At 40.3% G+C, this 20,497-nt stretch overlaps 1 protein-coding gene across 1 annotated transcript; it reads right to left on the minus strand.

Annotated features, from left to right (window-relative positions):
* Positions 1 to 1,089: 1,089 nt before the first annotated feature.
* On the minus strand, positions 1,090 to 6,961 carry LOC139290167 (maternal B9.15 protein). The gene is made up of 5 exons (XM_070911860.1): positions 6,879 to 6,961; positions 3,569 to 3,746; positions 3,323 to 3,460; positions 2,777 to 3,089; positions 1,090 to 2,376 (listed from the first exon to the last, which is right to left on the minus strand). Exons 2-5 carry the CDS (start codon positions 3,739 to 3,741, stop codon positions 2,164 to 2,166), a joined length of 837 nt encoding a protein of 278 aa, XP_070767961.1. The 5' UTR covers positions 3,742 to 3,746; positions 6,879 to 6,961; the 3' UTR covers positions 1,090 to 2,163.
* Positions 6,962 to 20,497: the final 13,536 nt, after the last annotated feature.

Below are 20,497 nucleotides of genomic sequence, written 5' to 3' on the forward strand. Positions count from 1 at the left end.
TACTCTCACCTTCACACTCCTACCGACCGGCGCGGCGTGGTTACGCGCACTGATGCCATTTGCACACAGTAGGCTATGTAGTCTGCTCCTATTTGCATGCGTATTATTTTAAGACTGTGCGTCAGTCTGCCACAAATGAATTCTTTGTCTTTGTGTTGTGTGCGTGCGTGAGTGCGCGTTGTTATGTGTCCCAGTTGTTTGTATGTTATTTGTCTTCATACCATTTGAATAAGTCTAATCACATATATTGTAAAAACTGGTTTAGACAATATGTTACAAGAAAAACTCTGTTTTGTATTTTAATTCTCAGGGAACAAGCCACGTGATCTCCTCTGTTCCTTTCCTGTACAAAACTAAAGTAAACTATAAGAAATTAAATTCCAGGAACCTCATGTTGCATGTTTTTATCTATGTATTGACAGTGTACTGCAGTGTACGGTGGTGAGCACGAGTCCCACAACAGCTACAGAGTGACACCTCGCGGCTGCGTGGCTTCATCCTCTGCTGTTTATTCAAAAGTGTACAGTCAAGGTTTTGCAAACAGTGGCAACTCACCATAACTGTCCTGGCCTTCACTCTTCCATTTATAAATAGGGCGTTTCAGGTTTTTTTCCTCTAAGGTCTTGCCTTTTTTGTATGATCTTGTAAATATGCCTACTTCATTATTTATTGGTGTACCTCACATAACTTATTTGTTGCCATTTTCTCTTGGACTAACTGCCATCTTATCCAGCTGTATTCTAGTGTACTTTGAGCTGCCACGATGTCCTTTCATTTCCTGCGAATCCTCCACAGGCCAAACAAACAGTGAGACACAAACTCTCCCCTCACCCTCTGTACTAGGTCTGTTAAAGGAGGAACAGCGTCGTGACCTTGGGCTAAATGAGCACCCTGCGCACAGGAATCCTTCCGCTGCCGCATCTGGCTGAAGGCAATGACCATCCTCTCAGCTCTGAGTGACAGAAGGACTTTAAGTAGTGTTCAGACTGACTGACATATTTTTAACAGAGAAAACACAGACAACACTTCTATACCGCATCAAACTCTGCATACAAAAGTATTGTTTATAGATATAAGCAAGAGAACATATTCAATTTCATGAGGTGATTTAATCTGCTGCAATCAGAAGGTTAAATGGCTAATGCAAAAGGTGAAAGCTAAACAATGCTTAACGACACAGATGAGCTTCAAAGTTGCATGGGCATTAAATAAATATGCATCAAAATAATTAAATAATCACAGTACCTAAGAAAGTGAGTGAAACTTGTATTCAGGATGTATATAGCTGTAGCAGATATTCATAGACAGTTATTTACAATAAAAAAAACCTTAAAAACACATAGCTTTAAACAGGCCATAAAACCTCAATAAGGCTCATTATTCATTTTACTGACAGCAGACACAGTTTAAGCTGTTTGAAACCATGTTTGTGTTCTGTAAAGTTAGATTTGCATTATACAGCAGCCGTTGTTGATTAAAAAAAAAAAAATACAATTTCATGTATTAGCTGTGAGTGCCATCCAGTGGTGGCCAAATAAATTACAACAATAAGACAGTGAGGTTAGAAAGTGTGTATCGGTCTACGGTGTCTAAGTTATGTATTATGTACAAGCAGTTTAGTAAAAATATTCTTCTTAATATACAGATATTGTCACTCTAGCTACAATAGATTAAAACCCTGAGTCACATTTTACATTGATTAACTGTGACGTTCACACTGTGGCCACCATATTTGGTGAGATAACTGACAAAGAGATTGATATAATAACAAATAAAACACCTGAAAAGACAATTATTTGGCTTTGAGGATATTGCTGAGAGTTCCTGAGTTAGTCCAAGCACCCAGTGACTGAAGTCATTATTAAAGCATACAGTATGTATTAAAAAAAAGAAGAAAAGACTAGCAGTGCAGACCTGACAGAGTCAAAAAAACAGTTTTCACTCAAGTTCAGCGATATCTCTGTGCTGAGTACAAGCCATCAATTACAAGTCACCAGAAATGAAAAAGGAGGAATTATTACAGGTTGTGTAAGGAATAACTTTGAGCTGCAGTTAAAAATGTTCTTTTTTGGCCCAGGTTTAGCTGAACTCAGAGACGTGACATGGCATGGCTCAGTTGAAGGAGCTTGTAACACTCTATCCACCTTCACCTTCCTGGACGGTCTAACCCTTCACAGCTCCCCATGGCTGCAGAGTGGCCTGAGGCAGAATGAACTGCGGAGACGGCTGCGGCAAGATGTAGTAGCCAAATACCTGCTGGGGCAGAGGCGGCGGGGCAGGAGGCACACACACAGTGTTGAGAAACACTGGAGCGCCCTTTTTGTACTGAGGCCAAACTGGTGCAGGGTGGTAGAAGTACTGGAGGCTAGCAGGGATCTGAACAGAGAGAAAGATTGGAAGGAGTACAAGAGATTAGAGGGGATGGTGGAGAGTTTCCAGGAATTGTAGTTTTTGGCAAACATGTAATTGGTGCATTTTCTGGGAACTATTTTCGGCGGTGGATTAATACACATTTGATGCTCTAGCGAGTATTTACAGGTAATGTGTATGTGGTACTGACTGTACACTACAGTGCCCATGTTCATGGTAATGAAGGAACATGTCACCCACTGCATCACTGTGGCTCATTGAAGCTCTATGACACAGAGGAACAACCTATAATCAGGCTTTGGCAACACACACATAACACGTGTTAGTGGCATCTCACCAGCTATATCCTTTAATTGCGAGATACCAACAGATCGTAAGGTCCTAAAAGAGAGGGAAAAATAATTACCATATTTCTGACGTATTTTACTTTATTTGGTCCTTCTCCGTGCCGCTTTCGAATCCTGGGCACCATTGCTATCGTGTAGGTGTCGCCTTCTACTGCTTCCTTCTTGATGACCTCCTTTTCCTGCTCTCCCTCCGTCTCACCATATTTTGTCGTCTCCTCCTCTGTGTCGCTCGACGCAGTGGAACCACAATCTGAAGAGGTAGCAGAGTGGTAATCTGATGTGTCCAGAATTACAGAGGAGTCGTCCTGTTCTCCCTTCACACCCTCCTCTTCGAAACAGGCTATAGTGAAGGGCCTGCTGTTCTCTCCAGATCTGTGAAGAGGCAGTGGATCATTTTAAACCACACACACGTCATTTTTAGTTCAACTGTCATTCATATTCATACTTTTTAATTCCCACGTTAATTGTCATCATTTCACAGAATTCATCATGACTTAAACTCACTGACAATTCTCGGCTAGACTGAGAAAAGACTCTTTGTTGTTGAAGCGTGTCTGTCTGTGTCATCCTTTGCCTCTGCCTCAGCAGGCCAGCCAGTGACTCACCTTGCACACACCTCCAGTGGGTCGATCCACAGCGTGATCTCAAGCGAAAGGCCGAGCTCACTGGCCGTGAGCTCACTCTCCTCGCATGCCTTCAGGACCACTTCATCACAGGGAACTCCGTTGTTTATCCTGATACACCTGTGAAGAATTAAAGATTAAGATTATGTGGATCTCTCAGGCAATAATAGGGATATAATTCTATGATCTTTGTAGTTGACAATTGTGTGCATTTTTCTTATCGGTAACCTGTATGCCTGGCCTTTGCTGGGGCAGTCAGGGTACCAGTGGTCAGCATATTTGTCGCATAAAAGTTTCTGTAGCTTCTCAGCAAACAATTCTGCTTTGGCTGCATTGAGCTTGCCACGTGCCACAGCCAGGCGTTTGAGGAAGTTGACTCCAGCCTTCACCTCTCTTTTCATGGTGCCTGTAGAAACAGAAGAGAAGAAAGAAAAAAATCACTTGTGGCTGCCAAAAAAAATCTTCTTTGTTTTTCTGTGTATGCAAGTATGAGTATGTGATTCTGTAATCACATACCACTCTCCTTTTTCTTGCAAACCGAAGTGAAAAGAAGTAGAGTGATTAGAGTTTTTGGTAACAGACCACGACTTCCCTTCAATGAGCTGTCGGGGGGGGGCAGGAACTTCAGTTGCAGCGATAACAGCACTTCCCTGTACAGTTGCCCCAGAGCCATCTATTTTTATTACCTTCAGGGGAGCTCTGCGTTAAGCGTGTGTAAAAGACTGCCAGGCATTTTACTGCTACGGACATGGCTCTGTGTTGACAAAAGGCTAGAGTTTGTATTCAGGCAAACGGGATGCAAACTAGTGCTGCCGCATTGACATGCAAGTATTCTGAAATGCAAATCCAATGAGCCCACTGTGTTGTATATCCTCTGATAGTGTGTCTCTTTGGGTGCCAGTGTCAGCCTGACCAGAGAGGAGAGTGCACTCAATAAAAGGCCAAGGCAATTCAAACTTTGCGTGTTAAAAACATCCTGCTGGTGTCCCTGACGAGAAAGTCGTGCCTTGAACTTTGAGGTGCAGACAGTCATTTGTCATTGTGGCTTGAAACACACCACTGTTGCTTCAGCCTGTGTAATGTGTTGGGAGAGAAAATTATTATTTGCCCTGGTAGACGTAGCCACAGCCTCCACTTGAGAACAGTGATGAGCCTGTGACGCAACAAGCAAGAGTAGTAGTAACTTTTAAATCCCTAACAAATATGTTTTGCCATTACCTGTACTATGAGAGCATCTGTGTGTTATCAGCCTTATGTTTAGATGTTTAAACAGCAGCTTTGATATTCCAGTCAGTTATTAGTCTGCGAGGTGACAGGGTCAACATGTATTCTTCAGGTTGTTGTTGCTGCAGCAGCTTCCTCAGTTAAACAACTCTGTTTTTCTTGCCATCACTCAGCAACTAAAATGTCCATTCCAACAGTCTCCACCAGCAAAAGGTTATACATCTTGCAACACGCTGACCTGCAGGATGCCTCTTTGTCCGACACACATGCATGAACACAGGTTTTTCCGGTAGGTTTTCCAGTTTCAGACTTCTGCTACGACTGTGAAAAATGTCAAAGCAGCCTTGTGCTTGAATTTCTCCATGCTGCGTTAAAGAGGTCACAGGAATTCAAAACAGATTAGGTGTTGTAGCTGACGGAGCTTTTGGTAGACGCGTCAAAGCGTTTCGTGTTAAGAATATGAGACTTTATATTTAATATTCAGTGTGTATGTCTTCAAACAGAATAATTTTGTGGTGGACTAAAGAAAATTATAGTTAACATGATTCCCATTGCAGTGATCTAAAATCAGGGTTAAAATGCAAAATTAGATTATAATGCTATACTGCAAGTAATCGTGAGTTTCATCATTAATTAATCTGAACATTATTTTCTTGATTAACTGATTTATCATTTCTTTAAAATGTTAGAAAATAGTGACAATTATCATTTAGTTTAAGCTTGTTATGTCCAACAAACAGTAAAAAAAACAAGAAAACAAAGACAGTCAGCACAGAGGACTAAAGAATACAGTAAATATTCATATTTGCTATTTGAAGCTAGAAACAGTGATTTATTTGGTATTTATGATTAAAATGACTTGAGGGATTAACCATGAATGAATGGTTTTCACAGGACAACATGTTAAACATGTTCAAATAATTTCCTCTGATTATCATGACACCATTCTGGCCGTGTTGCCAGGTGTTCACTGACTACACACAACACCCCACGTATCACTACTGATTCAGTATAATGTATTCTACAACAGACAGCCGAGATGAGTCATGTTTTCAGCTAGCTTGCATCACACCAAATTAATGATACATGTTTCTAGATAGTAGAGAAACTTCCAGACATTCCCATCACTGCCTGCGTTTGTTTTCTCTGATTACTTAACTTACAAGTGTCAATTCTTTGATCTAATCAGAGATTCAGTGACGCCCTAAAAAAGCTTCCAGCCAGCTTCTCAATCTGCACACCATGTTTACTGTCTGTCTGTTTACTGAACCATTATCACAGACTCTGCTGATACTGTTTTGATTTGACATGTGAAGACATCAACTTGACCCATTTGCAGAAGAATTGCTCCTCTGTGCATTCAATATACTGCATACCAACACTAACACAAATGTTAGTGTATTGATGGAGGACAAGATGGATCCTTTCTTTTGTTTGTCACTTGACAGCTTGTTGGTGTGCTCAATGTGTGTTTAACATACCATAACTTCATATGTTTTTTTCCACAAACTAGGCCAAAACAGCCTGTCGCACCACCATCAGTGTAATCCGGTCTGAATAGAGGTAGGCAGGTGAGATTGACAGACAGCTACAGGTGAAGATGTTTGACCCATTTAAAGTGTTTTGTCTGGTTTTGTCGATATTCACTTTGGGTGACGACGAAACTTGTTTTCGCGTCTGCGTGAAACAAAGGCGACACAACAAAGCAGTGAAGACACAACTGTGTGTGACTCAAGGAGGGGGCACGTGCTTGTGTATGGCTGCTAGTGGAAATATACATTACAACGAGAAACGGATCAAACGACAGCTATTTTACCCATCACCCTTTTGTCTGTTTCTTTCTGGCGTGATGAAGGAAACTACATGCTGGAAATAACACAATTGGGTTTTCTGACAGCGCGGAAACCCCCCAATGGAAATGAGTAGAAACAAGCCCACGGCTTTAATTTCGATATAGAAGATAAAGTTAGCCTACATTATGGAGTTACCACAATTTAACAAGGTAATATTACAGTATTATGTAGCTTATACGTTTTAAAAGTCTTAGTTTGATAAGGTTAGGAGTTGGGTAGTTAGAAAAAGTTTTCGTGGTGGATCAAAAAACACTTAAAAACAGTAAAAACAAAAATGAATCATTAAAAAGAAACAAAGCCAGTGACGAACTTATAATTATAACAAAATTGTAACAATTAATCAAACACGATAGAGACAAATTAGCCAATACGTGCGTTAAGAACAGGCTACAATCACAGCGTTTTCCTATTAAAGACGACACAAGAAACTACAGTGTTTTAAGAAACTAACTAGTACTCACGTTTAAAACAGTGTTGAGCGTCCTCGGGCTCCTCGCCTGTTGTCTCGTGGTTGCGTGCCTGTCTGTGCTGATGTGAAGGGGAGTTATTATGGTCAGCACATGCTGCTTCCTTGTTCTCTGTTCTGTTCCCGGTGCTGCTGCAACAGAGACGTAACATTACCGTCAGCGTGACTCACTTCCTTCACTCAGAGCCGTGAGCAAGAGCCGACTGGCAGCCCGCGAGAGCGACACCCCGCCCGGTCCAAATATGGGCAGCGAAGGTAAACAGCTGAGTGTGTGTGTGTGTGTGTGTGTGTGTGTGTGTGTGTGCAGGGCGGGGGGTTCACTCTGTGACTGTAATTTTACAGTCCTATGATGACATTTGATATAATAGCCGTGTTTATCCCTTATTGTGACTCTCTAATAGGTTATTTTTGTGTGTTGCAGATAACAGTGCTATTGTAGATTACTAGATACCCATTTTGGTTCTGCTTTCAAACAAGGAACCCTTTATCTATGATTTATAGGTTGTAACTAATTCCTTAATTTATTGTTAGTAAATTATTAACTAATTCCTTTAGAGTTGTAAGCTAATAAGAACATCTTTTTGGTTGCCAGGCTGTGAAAAACAGGTGTGGAACAATACTTAGATCCTTAAGTAGCAGTACCACAATGTAAAACTACTCCATTACAATAAACAGCCTGCATTGAAACCCTTACAAAATCCAAAGTATGTTAGTATTATCAACAAAAAGTTCTTGAAGTATCAAATGGACCCTGTCGGTGATATTATGCTGTAAACTATAAGTAATTGTTATTTCTGATGCATAAACACATAAGCAACATTTTAATCTATAATAATGTATCATAATAAAAAAAAATCATCAATCAGTACCGAGTAATACAATAGTACAATATTTCCCTCTGAAATGCAATGGAGTGGAAGTATGATGTAGCCGAAAAGGGAAATACTCAAAGAAAGTACCTCAAAAGTTTACCTAAATACTTAGTACTTAGTTACATTACATCACTGGTGAAAAACTCAAAGAAAAACTCCTTTGTCTGTGTTTGGTTTGTTTTGGTTTTGGTTTCTGTCATAAACAACCTACTGATAACACACTCATCCAAATATTCCCAAAGCAAAACAGAAGAAAACAAAAGACAAAAATGATATCCAACATGCAAATAAAATATAAACATAAAAGAGTACAAGGAGTTGTGCATAAAATTGAATGACAATTAAAAATTACTATAACTTGTGTATTAGCAGTGGCGGGGAGTAGTGCTCAAAGTAAAAGTGTCAACACCACAAAGTTAAAGTTATCAGAAATATGTACTTAAAGTAAAAGTACTCATTTTGCAGAGTGTTATATTCGTTGTACATATTCCATTATTAAATTATAATTATTAATGCATTTGAATGTATTCATTGGAGCTAATTTAATCTACTTTATTTACTGTTTGGTTATTTATTTTGTAATGTATCATATTTTGAAAGAATATGTTTTGTATATAATATGTATGTTTTGTTTATAAAAACCTTTTTATCTGCAAAGCGATCAGTAACTATAGCTGTCAGATCAATGTAGTGGAGTAAAAGTGTACAATATTTCCCTCTAAAACGTATTTAAGTCAAATACAAATACCTCGAAATTGTTCTTAATTACATCCCATCACTACTTTTCCTTGCTCTCATGTATGTTGGCTGTTATGTTGTTTTCCAGTTTGACTTTTGGTGAAAAGTAAGTATGTAACACTGTTACTGCATTGGAATGTAACACTGAATGATTACTGGTTAAACAGTTATCCTACTGTCTTAAATGTGTTTCTGGATTAATGCAGTTCTTTTATTTCGTAAAGAATTGAGACCATTTAGCCTCTTTAGATTTATCTGGGCTTATTTTCAAAGAACTGTCCCACACTGTGCAGTAGTTCTGTCTTACACACCCAGTGCTCTTTTGAACACAGAGCTGCAGCCATAGCAAGATGGGAGTCTGTGTGTTTCAGATCAATAAAGCATTCATAAATACCAGCAGTTCACAGCAACACACACTGAAAGACTGCAGCTCTAAATCACACAGCACAGGCTCATAGCATATTAACAAGACAGTACTGCACAGGAGTCTATCTATCTATCTATCTATCTATCTATCTATCTATCTATCTATCTATCTATCTATCTATCTACCCATCTATCTATCTATCTATCTATCTATCTATCTATCTATCTATCTATCTATCTATCTATCTACCCATCTATCTATCTATCTATCTATCTATCTATCTATCTATCTATCTACCCATCTATCTATCTATCTATCTATCGACATGTAAAAATCCTGCATTTAAAATTTAACTTAAGTAAAAGTATGGAAGTATTATAAGCTAAATGTACTTAAAATAAACTAAAAGTACTCATTATGCAGCATGACCCCTTTCAGAGAGTTTTATAAGCCCATCATATGTGTTGTATGTGAAATCTGGATTTTCAGAGTAACTACAGCTGTGAAATCAATGTAAGAGTACTCTATTTCCATCTTAAATGAAGAGAAATATAAGTATAAAGTGTCATAAAATGGAAATATTCAAGTAAAATATAAGAACCTCAAAACTGTGTTTAAGTACAATACTTGAGTAAATGTGCTTTTGTACTTTATTATGTACTTTTGTTACTTTCCACCACTGCTTTTTAGATTCTATTGATCAGTGTGTTGAATTTCACTTCAGTTTCTCTTTGTGACCACTAGAGAGCAGGCTGGTTTCTTTTCTCAAATTTCTTCCTGTTAAAAATGTTGGCTGCATGTTTCTTGAAGCTCATTGCACTTACTAACAAAGCAGACACTTCATTGCTACTCTTTCTCAGTCTTCATTGTTACATATTCAGGATCAACTTTCTCCTTCAATTCCTGCATGTGTCATCTATCGTCAAACACATTTGTCTGTCTGTATGTCTTTTAGTCAAATACCGGGCCAGACTGCAGGACTTTTGTAGGAAGTTCTGTAGCCTCATATGGTTGCCATAGAAAGACAACTATAAAGTCAGCATTTAATGCTTAATGGACAAGTCATGAGCTGATTTTTATTTCTTTGTATTATGTCAATATTTTTGGATGCTTCTCATTTCTCCTATTCCCCTTTCAATTTGTGTCAGAGCAGGTACGTTGAAGACACTGTGTGTCAGATCTGTGTGGATTTTTCTTCTCTCCTGCCTCTACTGGGTCACACTCCTTGTCCCAGATGCCAACTCAAGAGTAAATTATTGCTGTGAGTGTGTATGCGGGAGAGATAGAAATAGATGGATAGAGAGAAAGAAAGAGGTGAGTGGGATGAGAGAGGTAGAAAGTGTTGAAGAGTGGGTGTCTTTGGTATTGATTAGCATTGTTTTGACGACTGATGGAAATTAAATTGCCTTCTCTGTCTTTGTTTCCCTTGTGTCTCTCTTTCTCACTCGTTTGCTGTTGTTGACCTCCTTCCCACTCCATCTCCATGTGGTGAACCTCTGTAGGCAGTTCCCGTTGTTAACTATAAGACTGATTGTATTACAATGTCTTTAAACAAGCAATTCATTTTCTCAAAGAGTCACAGGTCGTTCTGCTTCTTTCTTTCTTTCTAATCCTCACACCTCACAGCTTCTGCCCAACTTTCTCCATCTGAAAACTATTGATTTTCCCTGTCAGTGTGTCATTTGTTGCTCCTCAAACACTGGCCAGTATTCTGCTGTGATAATGGGACATGTCACACACACACACACACACACACACACACACACACACACACCTTTAATGTACATATTTCTCACAAGTGTCGTGATTTTGTAGATAAGCGTCGGAGATTAAACCACTTGACCTCGAAATGTGATCGTTCTTTTTCAGGAGCAGCTTCTCTCTGAACACGTCTGGCGGTATCAATGAAGCCCACACGCATACACCACATGCAGCCTGCTTCGCCTTTAAAAACATATTGATTTCTCTCTTTCGCAGGGAGCTTAATGCCATCGATCGGCCAGGCCCTTTCAAGATCAGCGCCAGTATAAGCATCTCTTCCCCTAACACACATGCTGCCTCTTTCCCCTCAGGTAATGACTGTCTTTGGGCTGGTTCGTCTGCATTAGGAAAGAGAAGTGTTTCTCGTGGCATCCAGTCCCTCTCCGTCCTCTCTGGTCCCCAGTAATGTGGTTAAGTGTGGAACGTATATTTGCCTCTTTGATAAAAGGTATGAGCGAATGCAGCACACACCTCCTTTGACCTTTATCATCCTCCCTCCCTCCTCCTCCTCCTCTCCACCTCTCAGTGGGTCGATACCTATTTGTATTTGCAATGCATTAGACCAGTGCCCTCTTTTTAGATTGAAAAAGTTAGCTTTTCTCAGTTTGGTGCCTTGCAGGCAAATCACACCAATTGGACAGTAGCTTTTTATGAACGTTTTCCACCTTTTTCTTATCTTTTTAAGGCGTTTTTAAAAAAATCACATTCGTCTGTCTGATTAGCTCTTAAAAAAGCAGAAATGGAGACTTATTTTTAATGCTAAATTAAAGATGTTGAGAAATTATGAGAGACCCTCAGTCCCAGCTGCTGTAAATGGTGTACATGTTTATTATGGAACCATAGAAACCCTAACCCTAGCCTTTCACCTGCTGTATGAGCTGTGGTTTTCAACCTAGGGGTCTGAACCCTCCAAGAGGTCACAAGAAAAATCTGAGGGGCCATGAGATGGTTAATAAGTAGAGAAAAACATTTCTACTCTCCAAAATTATGTTTGAGATGGAAACTCTTGACCTTAAAAAAAACAGTGGTTGGCAAACCAATCTCATGAACAAGAAGTCCTTAAACCTGCATTAACAATTTTTTTGGCCACATGGGGGCAGCAGAATTTATATTGAATTCCTATCGATTTAACGGTTAAAGAGCAACATTATCATTCATTTGGAGTCGTGTTTGTGTCCACCTGATGAATGTGAGTCCAGTATTCACCCCCTTCCAGCTCTGTTTTTGGTCTTTACCAACTCCTGAGGGAAATATCTGGCTCTTTAGCTGCTAAATCCTTTACTATGTTCACCAGCTAGTTTCTAACTTTGTTGTGCTGAGCAGGTAGTGTACAGGGGGTTTGTAGAGCTTTATCTCTGAAAACAGCTTCCTGCTGCAGCCGAACACACCACTGATGTGAGCAGAGAGTAAAACAGCAACGTTTGCTGGCCAAAAAATCCGAACAGAAAGACGCTACAGCTGAGGGGAACTCCAGAGTCAGATGATCTCTGGTGACTAGAAACGACACCTTTCACATACAAATAGTCATTTGATCCATTGATAATATAAAGAATATGGAGTATAGCTGTTAACATTGACTATAGTCCCAAAATTTGAACATCTACAATTCCAGGACAATTGGACGAACTGCTTGTGGTGGGATTGTTCTGTTTTTGTCTTGTGTCTCCCAGCCTTACTTCAGTTTTGCAGACGGCCCTTCTCTGTTAGAGTTCAAGTGCTGTATGTGCATGTCATGTTGACATTGTCCCTCCTCTCATGTTTTCTCTGTAGATAAGACAGCCTTACATCCACCCTTATATCTTGTTGATCTAAGCCGTAGACAGGATTAAGTCAGCAAGAAAGTCATTTCTCACTAGATTTCATTTGGTTGGTGACTTTTTAATTGCCTATATTTCAGTCCCTCCCAACCAGTCCCCCTTGGTTCACATGGTTGCAGTCTAAACACAGCATACATTACGGCTCTAACCATCCTCTAAGTGCCTTAGGAATAAACAATACAATACAGAAAAGGATAAAGAATAGTATAAGTAATGAATAAATCAATAATTGTTGAGTAAATATTGATTCAACAAACTTGAAGTACGTTACCTTTCAAGTGATTTCCTGCTTGTTCTGCCTCCTATGCAAAAAGCAAATTGCATTTTTTAGTTTTTAATTCAAAGATACACTCCTTTGAATCCCCCAAATTTCATCCTCCAGCAGCTCACTGCTGATGTTTTGAAACTCAAATGTGAACGTGAAAGTTTACAGATATGAGGAGTGAGCTGGGAAACTCTGGCACTATGTAGTGTGTATTATCTCTTTGTATAACTTCATAAGGCATTATATTTCCAGGTGTGTAATTGACTAAGAATTTCCTAGGACCTGTTGAGTTTGTTCTTTTCCTTCTGTTTGTCTTTTAAGTTGCTTTCAATAACCCTCTGCTCCTCTACTTTTCTATCGTTTTGTTTAATCTTTTGCTTAAAAAGTTATGAAATGCCCTGCAGTTACATGAGACTTGTTCGTGAACCTAAAGTCCATTGTGCAAACTCTTGACATTGTATACGTAAATGCTCAGGGACTACTTGTATAATGTAGAACCATTTAACATATGCAGGTCTGTGCTGTGAGAGGCGTCGGGTGGTTCAGTTTGCCGCGTGCCCCCGCTGGCCTGCGATCGAATCCTGCCAGAGCTCCTGACTCCCCTCTGTCTCCCCCTCTGCTGTCTCAACAATTAAATCAGTCAAGGTGAGTGGACTGCCCACTCTCTTTATTTTTTTTTTATAAAAAATGGACAAATAGATAGAAGCCTAAACTGCTATAATAGTCCACTCTGTGACCCACGACACAAACGATTATTATGAAACATTTCACCTGTATGTCAGCAGTTGCCATGGAGATTTTGCGCAGATACAGTATGTGAGGCTCCACTTAATGGTGTGACCTTAACCTTGCACTTTCTCGATTGTATGCTTTCATGATGTTGCAAACACATGGACATAATTTATACCACAAATCAATGTTTCAACAGCAGTCTACTCTCATACCTTTCCAAACACATTAAATACTCCTTTAATATGGACTCAGCCCTCGACAATAATGAGAAAACTTGGCTCTGGTTAAAATATGTCTTGCTGTTTATGCTGTTGTACATCTGATGTATTTCTTGAACTGATTTCCAAGTCTTCCACAGCCTTGAACCACCATTTACAAACCTTTCCCCTCCCCCATCTGCATTTCCCTCTCTGCCCCTTTTTGCCCCTCTGTCCTGCTCTCTCTCTCTCTCTCTCTCTCTCTCTCTCTCTCTCTCTCTCTCTCTCTCTCTCTCTCTCTCTCTCTCTCTCCTCTCTCTCTCTCTCTCTCTCTCTCTGTCTCGCTCTCTCTCTCTCTCCTGCAAGCTGTGTCTCCTTCCTGTGTGCTGGGGGGCCAGCGGAGGGGAAGTACACAGAGAAGGAAAAGCACTCTCTGAGTTCAAGTGCACGGCCTTAAAGACACAGCTGGCTTCAACAAAAGGGGAATATGACAAGGGGAAAACAGTGGTGGAAAGGCAGAATAATGACCTACTGACAAGGCGGCTGTGTACACAGAGACAGTATAGGGATCATTACACAAAAAAGGGGGGAAATTAAAAAAAATGTGAACAGGAAAACGGAGAAAAAATGTCTCCTCCCCTTTTGCTCTCTCCACGTATACTCCTCCTATTCCCTCCCACCTTCCTTTCTCTCAATCTCTGTCCCTCCCTCTCTCCTCTCCTTCATTCCTACCCTGCATGCACACTCACACACACACACACACACACACACACACACACACATACACACTCACACACACGATGACTGATGCCTTCTCCCTCCTTCTCGCTTGCATTCTCCGTTTTCTCAGCTCTCTGCACCACCGAGACTTTTGTGTGTTTTCCTCTCTGTCCGGCGTACGGCGGAACCAGTTCTGCACAGCTCCAGCACAACGCAGAGAGGAAAAAAAGTACTAATCCTGTACTTTTCCTCATGCCGTTGATATCCTTTGTCCATAAGGCATGTTTCCCTTCAAAGTCCTGAGCGTGGAGGGTGAAGAAAAGAGAAATGGTGTCTGAGGAAGAGGAGATGAGGCAACAGCGGATCAAATGTGACGAGACTGGAGTGAAATAGAGATGCAAGGCTGCAAGTCAAGAGGGAAGGCACTAACTCGAGAGTGAGGACGAGGGGACAGAGAGGAATCAAGTTGGAATCGGGAAAGAAACGCGGGAAAAGGTAAAAAAAAAGGGGGCTGACCAATGCAAAATGAGCTTCTATTGGCTTATATTATGTTATTTAGAAAGAAAAGTATTCATGTACGTACATTATTTCTGTCATTTATTGGTTTTGCTGTCTATCGCTTCTTGATTTCTGTGTTCGGCTCTGCTATGGTTTCTGTTGGGTTTATGTACCTAAAGTCATTTTCCTTCCTCCCACTCCCGCTGGAACATTTTTGCCTGTCTCCACGCTTCTCCCATAATCCTGCCATGCCTTTTATCTCCTCTATGTTTGAATATGTATGTTTGCTGAGGGAGCTCTTGCCTGAAATCAAGCTCAGAGTTAGGCAAAGACTCAAAGGCTGATTTTGAGGCCCAGTTGTGAGGACGAAGGGGAAGGAAGAACGGGGTCGGGGCACTCACTTTTGTGCCATCATTGTGTGACGATCACTGTCTTTGAGTATTCTGCTAGAAAGTGAATGTTTCTAGTCTAGTTTTTTTTCAGCTGATATGAAACAGTTAGTAAAGATGACTCAAAGTATTTGAATAATTTGGCCATCATCCTCCTCACTCTGGAATTGACACGTCCCACCCTCTACTTCCCCTTACTGTTTGTTTGTAGTCTCAGTATGTGTCCCTGTGTACACTGCACATGACCAAACCTCATCTCTCAGCGTCCACTAACACCTAACTTACTGCTCTGAATGCTTTGTGCCCATGTAGCGCTCACCTCACCCTCGCTGTCCTGTTTGCAGCCTTGCCTCCATTGTTTAATATCGACAAGTTACTGTTTGTCCCCCCCACATGTGTGCTCGAGGACCTGTGATATATCCTCCGTCTATCCAGGCTCTTAACAAGCCTGTCCATCTCCATGGAGATCTGATACGAGCTGTCAGTCTCTGTACCCCTGACTGCATGCAAACAAACTCACAAAGATACCCCAGGTTGTCTCTCTGCCAGGGTGCGCCATTTGGCAGAGGGCAGAAATAGGTTTTCCCTGATCAGTGGATCAAAGGGTGACTGCAGGGATGATGGTAGTCTTGATAGTTGTGTGTGAATGCAGGTTTAACTCAAGTCTCAATGGAACCGAAGTCCCAGACAGCCAACCTTGATGATTGATGGCTGGTTTGCGCCCATAGACAGGCTTTAGCAAAGGCCAGCTAGCAGAGAGGGTTAACGTTAAACACATTGATTTATTTTCCAGACACTGACAAATTGTTATAGTGTCCATGGTCAAAGTACAGAGATGCTCCGTTGCTCATTTGGCCTCATTCATGTGGCCAAATTACTTGGGTGATGAAGTCACCATGACCAGTATTATTATTTCAGTTATTCAGTAGGAGCTGTTCCTCCTCGGTCACAATGGGGAGAAGTGTATAGAAAGTAAATTAATAATTAATTAAATTAAAATGCAAAATATTCCTATAATATTTTCAAGGAAGTTTTAGCCAAAGGAAACAGTAACAGTAAATTGTCATCACACCAGTAGATAACATGCAGACTATTTTCATTTTCAATTAATCTTCCAATTATTTCTCGATGAATTGACTAAAATGTGAGAACATAGTGAAAAATGCCACAAAAACAATTTTCTGAAGCCCATTGCTTATTTTGTTCAACCAACAGTCCAAAACCCAAAAGATATTCAATTTACTATCATAGAAATCATATCATATAAATCAAGCAAATATTCACATTTGAGAAGTCAGGACCAATGAAAAAGAAAGAAACGACTACTAGATAACTGTGCAGCATACTGACCTTGAATTGCCTGAATTAGTGAGTGGTGTGATGTTATCCAGCAGTGGGAGCTCGATGTGGCTAACTAAAAGTGTAGTCACTAAAGATAATGTATCCACACATTCATCCAATTCAGCTGTTTAGAAGCTGTCGTTCAGTTCTCCTGTGGCCCAAACACACCAGACAGCTGACAGACTTTCTTATTTTTTCAAACTTCTACACATGTTCAGTTAAAATTTCAGTTCAAGTATAATATTCCAACTATTTCAATCTGTTTGTTCCCATTTTATGAATCCATCGTTGAACCTCTTATTTCTTTTTTTTTATTCAGTTTTTACAACAAAATGAAAGCAGGGACTAATAAACATTTAATGAATGAAGCCCATTTATTGCTGTTGTGGCATTAAGACATTTTATCATAACACTTAAAGCATTTGAGCAGTTGAGGCATTCAGTAGATCTCCAAAGCACCGCTATGTGACAATACTGAATACTTTGGCAGAAATAATTGATTACCTTGGCTTATTGTACTGACAATGAATGTATCGGTTATTTAAAACCTCTTCAACTTGAGGCCACCACTTACTGGATTGCAGGAGGAAGCCATTAATGTGTTTCACTTTATGAAACATAATTCGGCCTTCGCTATCAATTATGTAGCTCTGGTGTGAAAGAGACGGGAAAGGGGCCACACACAACAGGCAGCGGGGCCCTGGCGTGGAGGGAAAGCGGCGCACCATGTGACCGCTGTGGATGTACTAACGCTCTCTCACAGTCTGAGTGAGAGCTATTCCCCCCGGAGTCAGTGTTCCAGTTGCATCAGTGTTTGTCTGCCTTCTCGAGGACATGGGGCTGAAATGGGGCTCGAGCTGAGAGAGCTCCATCTGGATACCCATAGGGCTCGCCTACTTTATAAGCACAGTGCTGATAATGTCTCTGTCGCAAACAGCACAAAGTTTTTACCAGTTTAAATCTCTGACTGACTGAATGTCTTGTATTTTGCTCCAGTTGCAGGACGTGCGTGTCTTGATATTATTCTCAGTTGCTGGGCGATGTTGTTGTTTTAGTGTGAGATAGTTGATTACTGCAAGTACCTTTCTCAATGTTGATGTATGGATTTTTATACATTTTGAAATGTTATACTTTTTACTACTTTTATCGGACAGCTATAGTTACTAATTACTTACTAAACATAAGGTTATCTTATCTCTCTAACTTTCAGTATGAGCAGCATGGTGGCGCAGAGGTTAGCACTGTCACACAGGAGAGCAGTACCTTGCATGGCAGCTCGGTCGCCATCAGTGTGTGAATGTGTGAGTGAATGGGTGAATTAGACTTAGCTGTAAAGTGCTTTGGGAACCATGAAGGTTGAAAAGCGCTATATAAGTGAGATCATTTACCATTTACCTAAAAAATCCTGTATCTGGGCATCATGGTGGCCTCTGGTCACCCCTCTCTCTCCCCATATTTTCTTTCTACCTTGCGACCAAATACTATTTATCATAGGCAAAGAAATACTCCAAAAGTAATCTAAAAAAAATAATCTGTTGCGCTGTAACTTTAACTATAAGACTCACAAAACAGGGTTTTTACTCAACTGAATGGTTACTGAAAGTAATCTTGCACACATCTTTTACACTGAGGTAATAGTAATGTCATTAGATTTATATACTTCTAAATCATTTCACTACACTTACAGCTACAGTAGGTTACGTCTTTATGTAAATATCTGCATCTGGTCAGTCTAAATCCCAAAGCTGGGCTGCAAAGTAGAACAGTTATACATCCCCCATCCGCAATAGACCCATAAATTCTCCCGATTTGCCTTAATAAAACCCTGATCTGTGTGGGCATGAGCTTCTCTCCACAGTCAACTGATGAACAAGATTTATGGGCAAATCTCAAGCTTTTTTTCTTGACAGCAGCAAGATAGCACTTGATTTAGAAAAGGCTGCATTTACATTTGCTTGGATATTTTGTTATTCTTTATCATCTGGTATCCTTCAGCATAAAGAAATGGTTGGACTGCTTAATTGTCAAATATGAGTGAAGTTTGCCTACGTCATGTTACATAATATCTGGGTATCGGAGTACAAAGTACCACCAGCTGTACTGTGTTGAATATAATAATCTTTTTTTCTGTTTTTACACTGCAGTGTTAGAACCTCTTCCAGTAACCGAGTTGATATCGATGAATAGTTTCCTCGTGGAAGGGCCAGGTGGCTGCCTTGTGCATTCAGATGCAGGCAGAGGTGGTGAGGTGGGGGTTAATATTTGCAGGCTGTAGGAATGTGTTTGGAGTCAGCACTGAGAATTCCTCAGTTCTGCATTAGTAGGTCTCAGCGTTGCCTCTTACCTCGCCAAACTATCTTGATCCCCTCTTTTCCCCCTCTTCCCCCATGTCTGTCTCTCCCGTCTCCATCTCGCATTTGATCTTCGTCTTTGTCGCCACGTTTCTCTGTCTCATTCTTGATGCGTGTCTTTTTCTTCTATGTTCTGTCTCAAGTTTTGATCCTCACCATCTCCCCTCTCCTCTCAGGCTCTTTAGATGTCTTCACAGACATTTTAAGAGCCTCAGGAGTTGGGGGTTGGGTAAAAAGCAAGAGACAGTGAAACTATGTGTGAGTGTGATAATTCTAGCACAGTGCTCTCTTCTGCCGGCCTCGTGTCCTCTTCGGTACGTTGGTCATGTAAGATTTATGGGGCATGTTCCTGAGGAATGGGCTTTGTTGATGTCATCAGGCATTGTCTATTCATAGTTCAACTGCGGACCAGGAAATAGTTATTGCCCACACAATCACTGTCTTCAGTATCATATCAGATATTAGGATTGTCACTTAGCTGTCATGCTCGGGTAAAATCAGGACAAGAATCACAGTAAGAATCCTCTCGATTTGTCATTGTCAAGATTTGTATTTGAATCTTTTCTCAATGTGAAGTCTAAGAAAGATGAACATCTGAATTTAAGTTGAAACAGTTACTCTTAAAGCGATAGTTCAACATTCATTCATAAACATAACGCTACAGCCGGTAGCTGATTAGCTTAGCTTAGCACAAAGACAGGGAACAGGGGTAATCAGCTAGCCTGGCTCTGTCCAAAGGTAACAAAATCTGTTAACCAGCACCCTTTTTATTTACGGATTACGTGCTGGTAGGTGAATTTTGTTACCTTTGAACTGTTTCCACTTGTTTCCAGTCTTTTTGCTAAGCTAAGTTAACTGCTGGGTGTAGCTACATAAATTGCGTACAGAAGTCTCAGCAAGAAACGGATTAACAACAGTTTTTAAATTCAAATAATTGTTTATATCATTTATCAAGCAAATTGTCAAGCGTCTTCAGCTTCTCAAATTTGAGAGTTTTTCTCTTTTGTATTATTGTAAACTGAAATCTTTAAATCTTTTGTTTTGAACTGTTTGTCAGACAAAACAAGTAGTTATTTTTTTAGATTTTAAAATTTGAACAATTATTGTTAATTTAATTGTAAATAAATGTAAAAAATAATGGATTATTTGAATCAAAAATAATCATAAAAAGCATACAAATTTGTAGATCAAGTGGTTTGAAGTGTCACTACGTCTCTTCTGGCAACATATGGATGGCATTCACAGGGCTCTTCATTATGCTGTGCGTTGATATATGTGCTCTGCAGTGGCGTCGGAGGTGTCAGCTGCCCGTGCCTCACAACGACACCCTCGAGTGTGCCAGCTCTCTGGTGCCAGACAGAGAGGAGGAGAGGTGGGTACGGTGTGAAGACAGAGGGGAAAAGAAAGATGAAAGCGTTAAGAAACAGGCCGTCTGTGAGGTAGAGACAAGTGGGTGAAAAAGAGAAAGAGAGAAAGCGTCTAAGGGAGGAAGGAAGAGAAAAGGAAGGTGACGGGGAGGAGGAGGAGGAATCATTTGTGTTTATTATCTGTCTGCTCAGTGAATCA

Source organism: Enoplosus armatus, chromosome 9 (assembly GCF_043641665.1).
Source record: "Enoplosus armatus isolate fEnoArm2 chromosome 9, fEnoArm2.hap1, whole genome shotgun sequence".
NCBI classification, from domain to species: Eukaryota; Metazoa; Chordata; class Actinopteri; order Centrarchiformes; family Enoplosidae; genus Enoplosus; species Enoplosus armatus.

Coding starts and splice junctions, on each gene's coding strand:
- LOC139290167 (XM_070911860.1), bottom strand. CDS start 3,741: ATGAAAAGAGAGGTGAAGGCTGGAGTCAACTTCCTCAAACGCCTGGCT. Junction 3,461..3,568: donor AGCAAAGGCCAGGCATACAG/GTTACCGATAAG, acceptor AATTCTTCACAG/GTGTATCAGGATAAACAACG. Junction 2,377..2,776: donor TAAAATACGTCAGAAATATG/GTAATTATTTTT, acceptor CTCTCTGTTCAG/ATCCCTGCTAGCCTCCAGTA.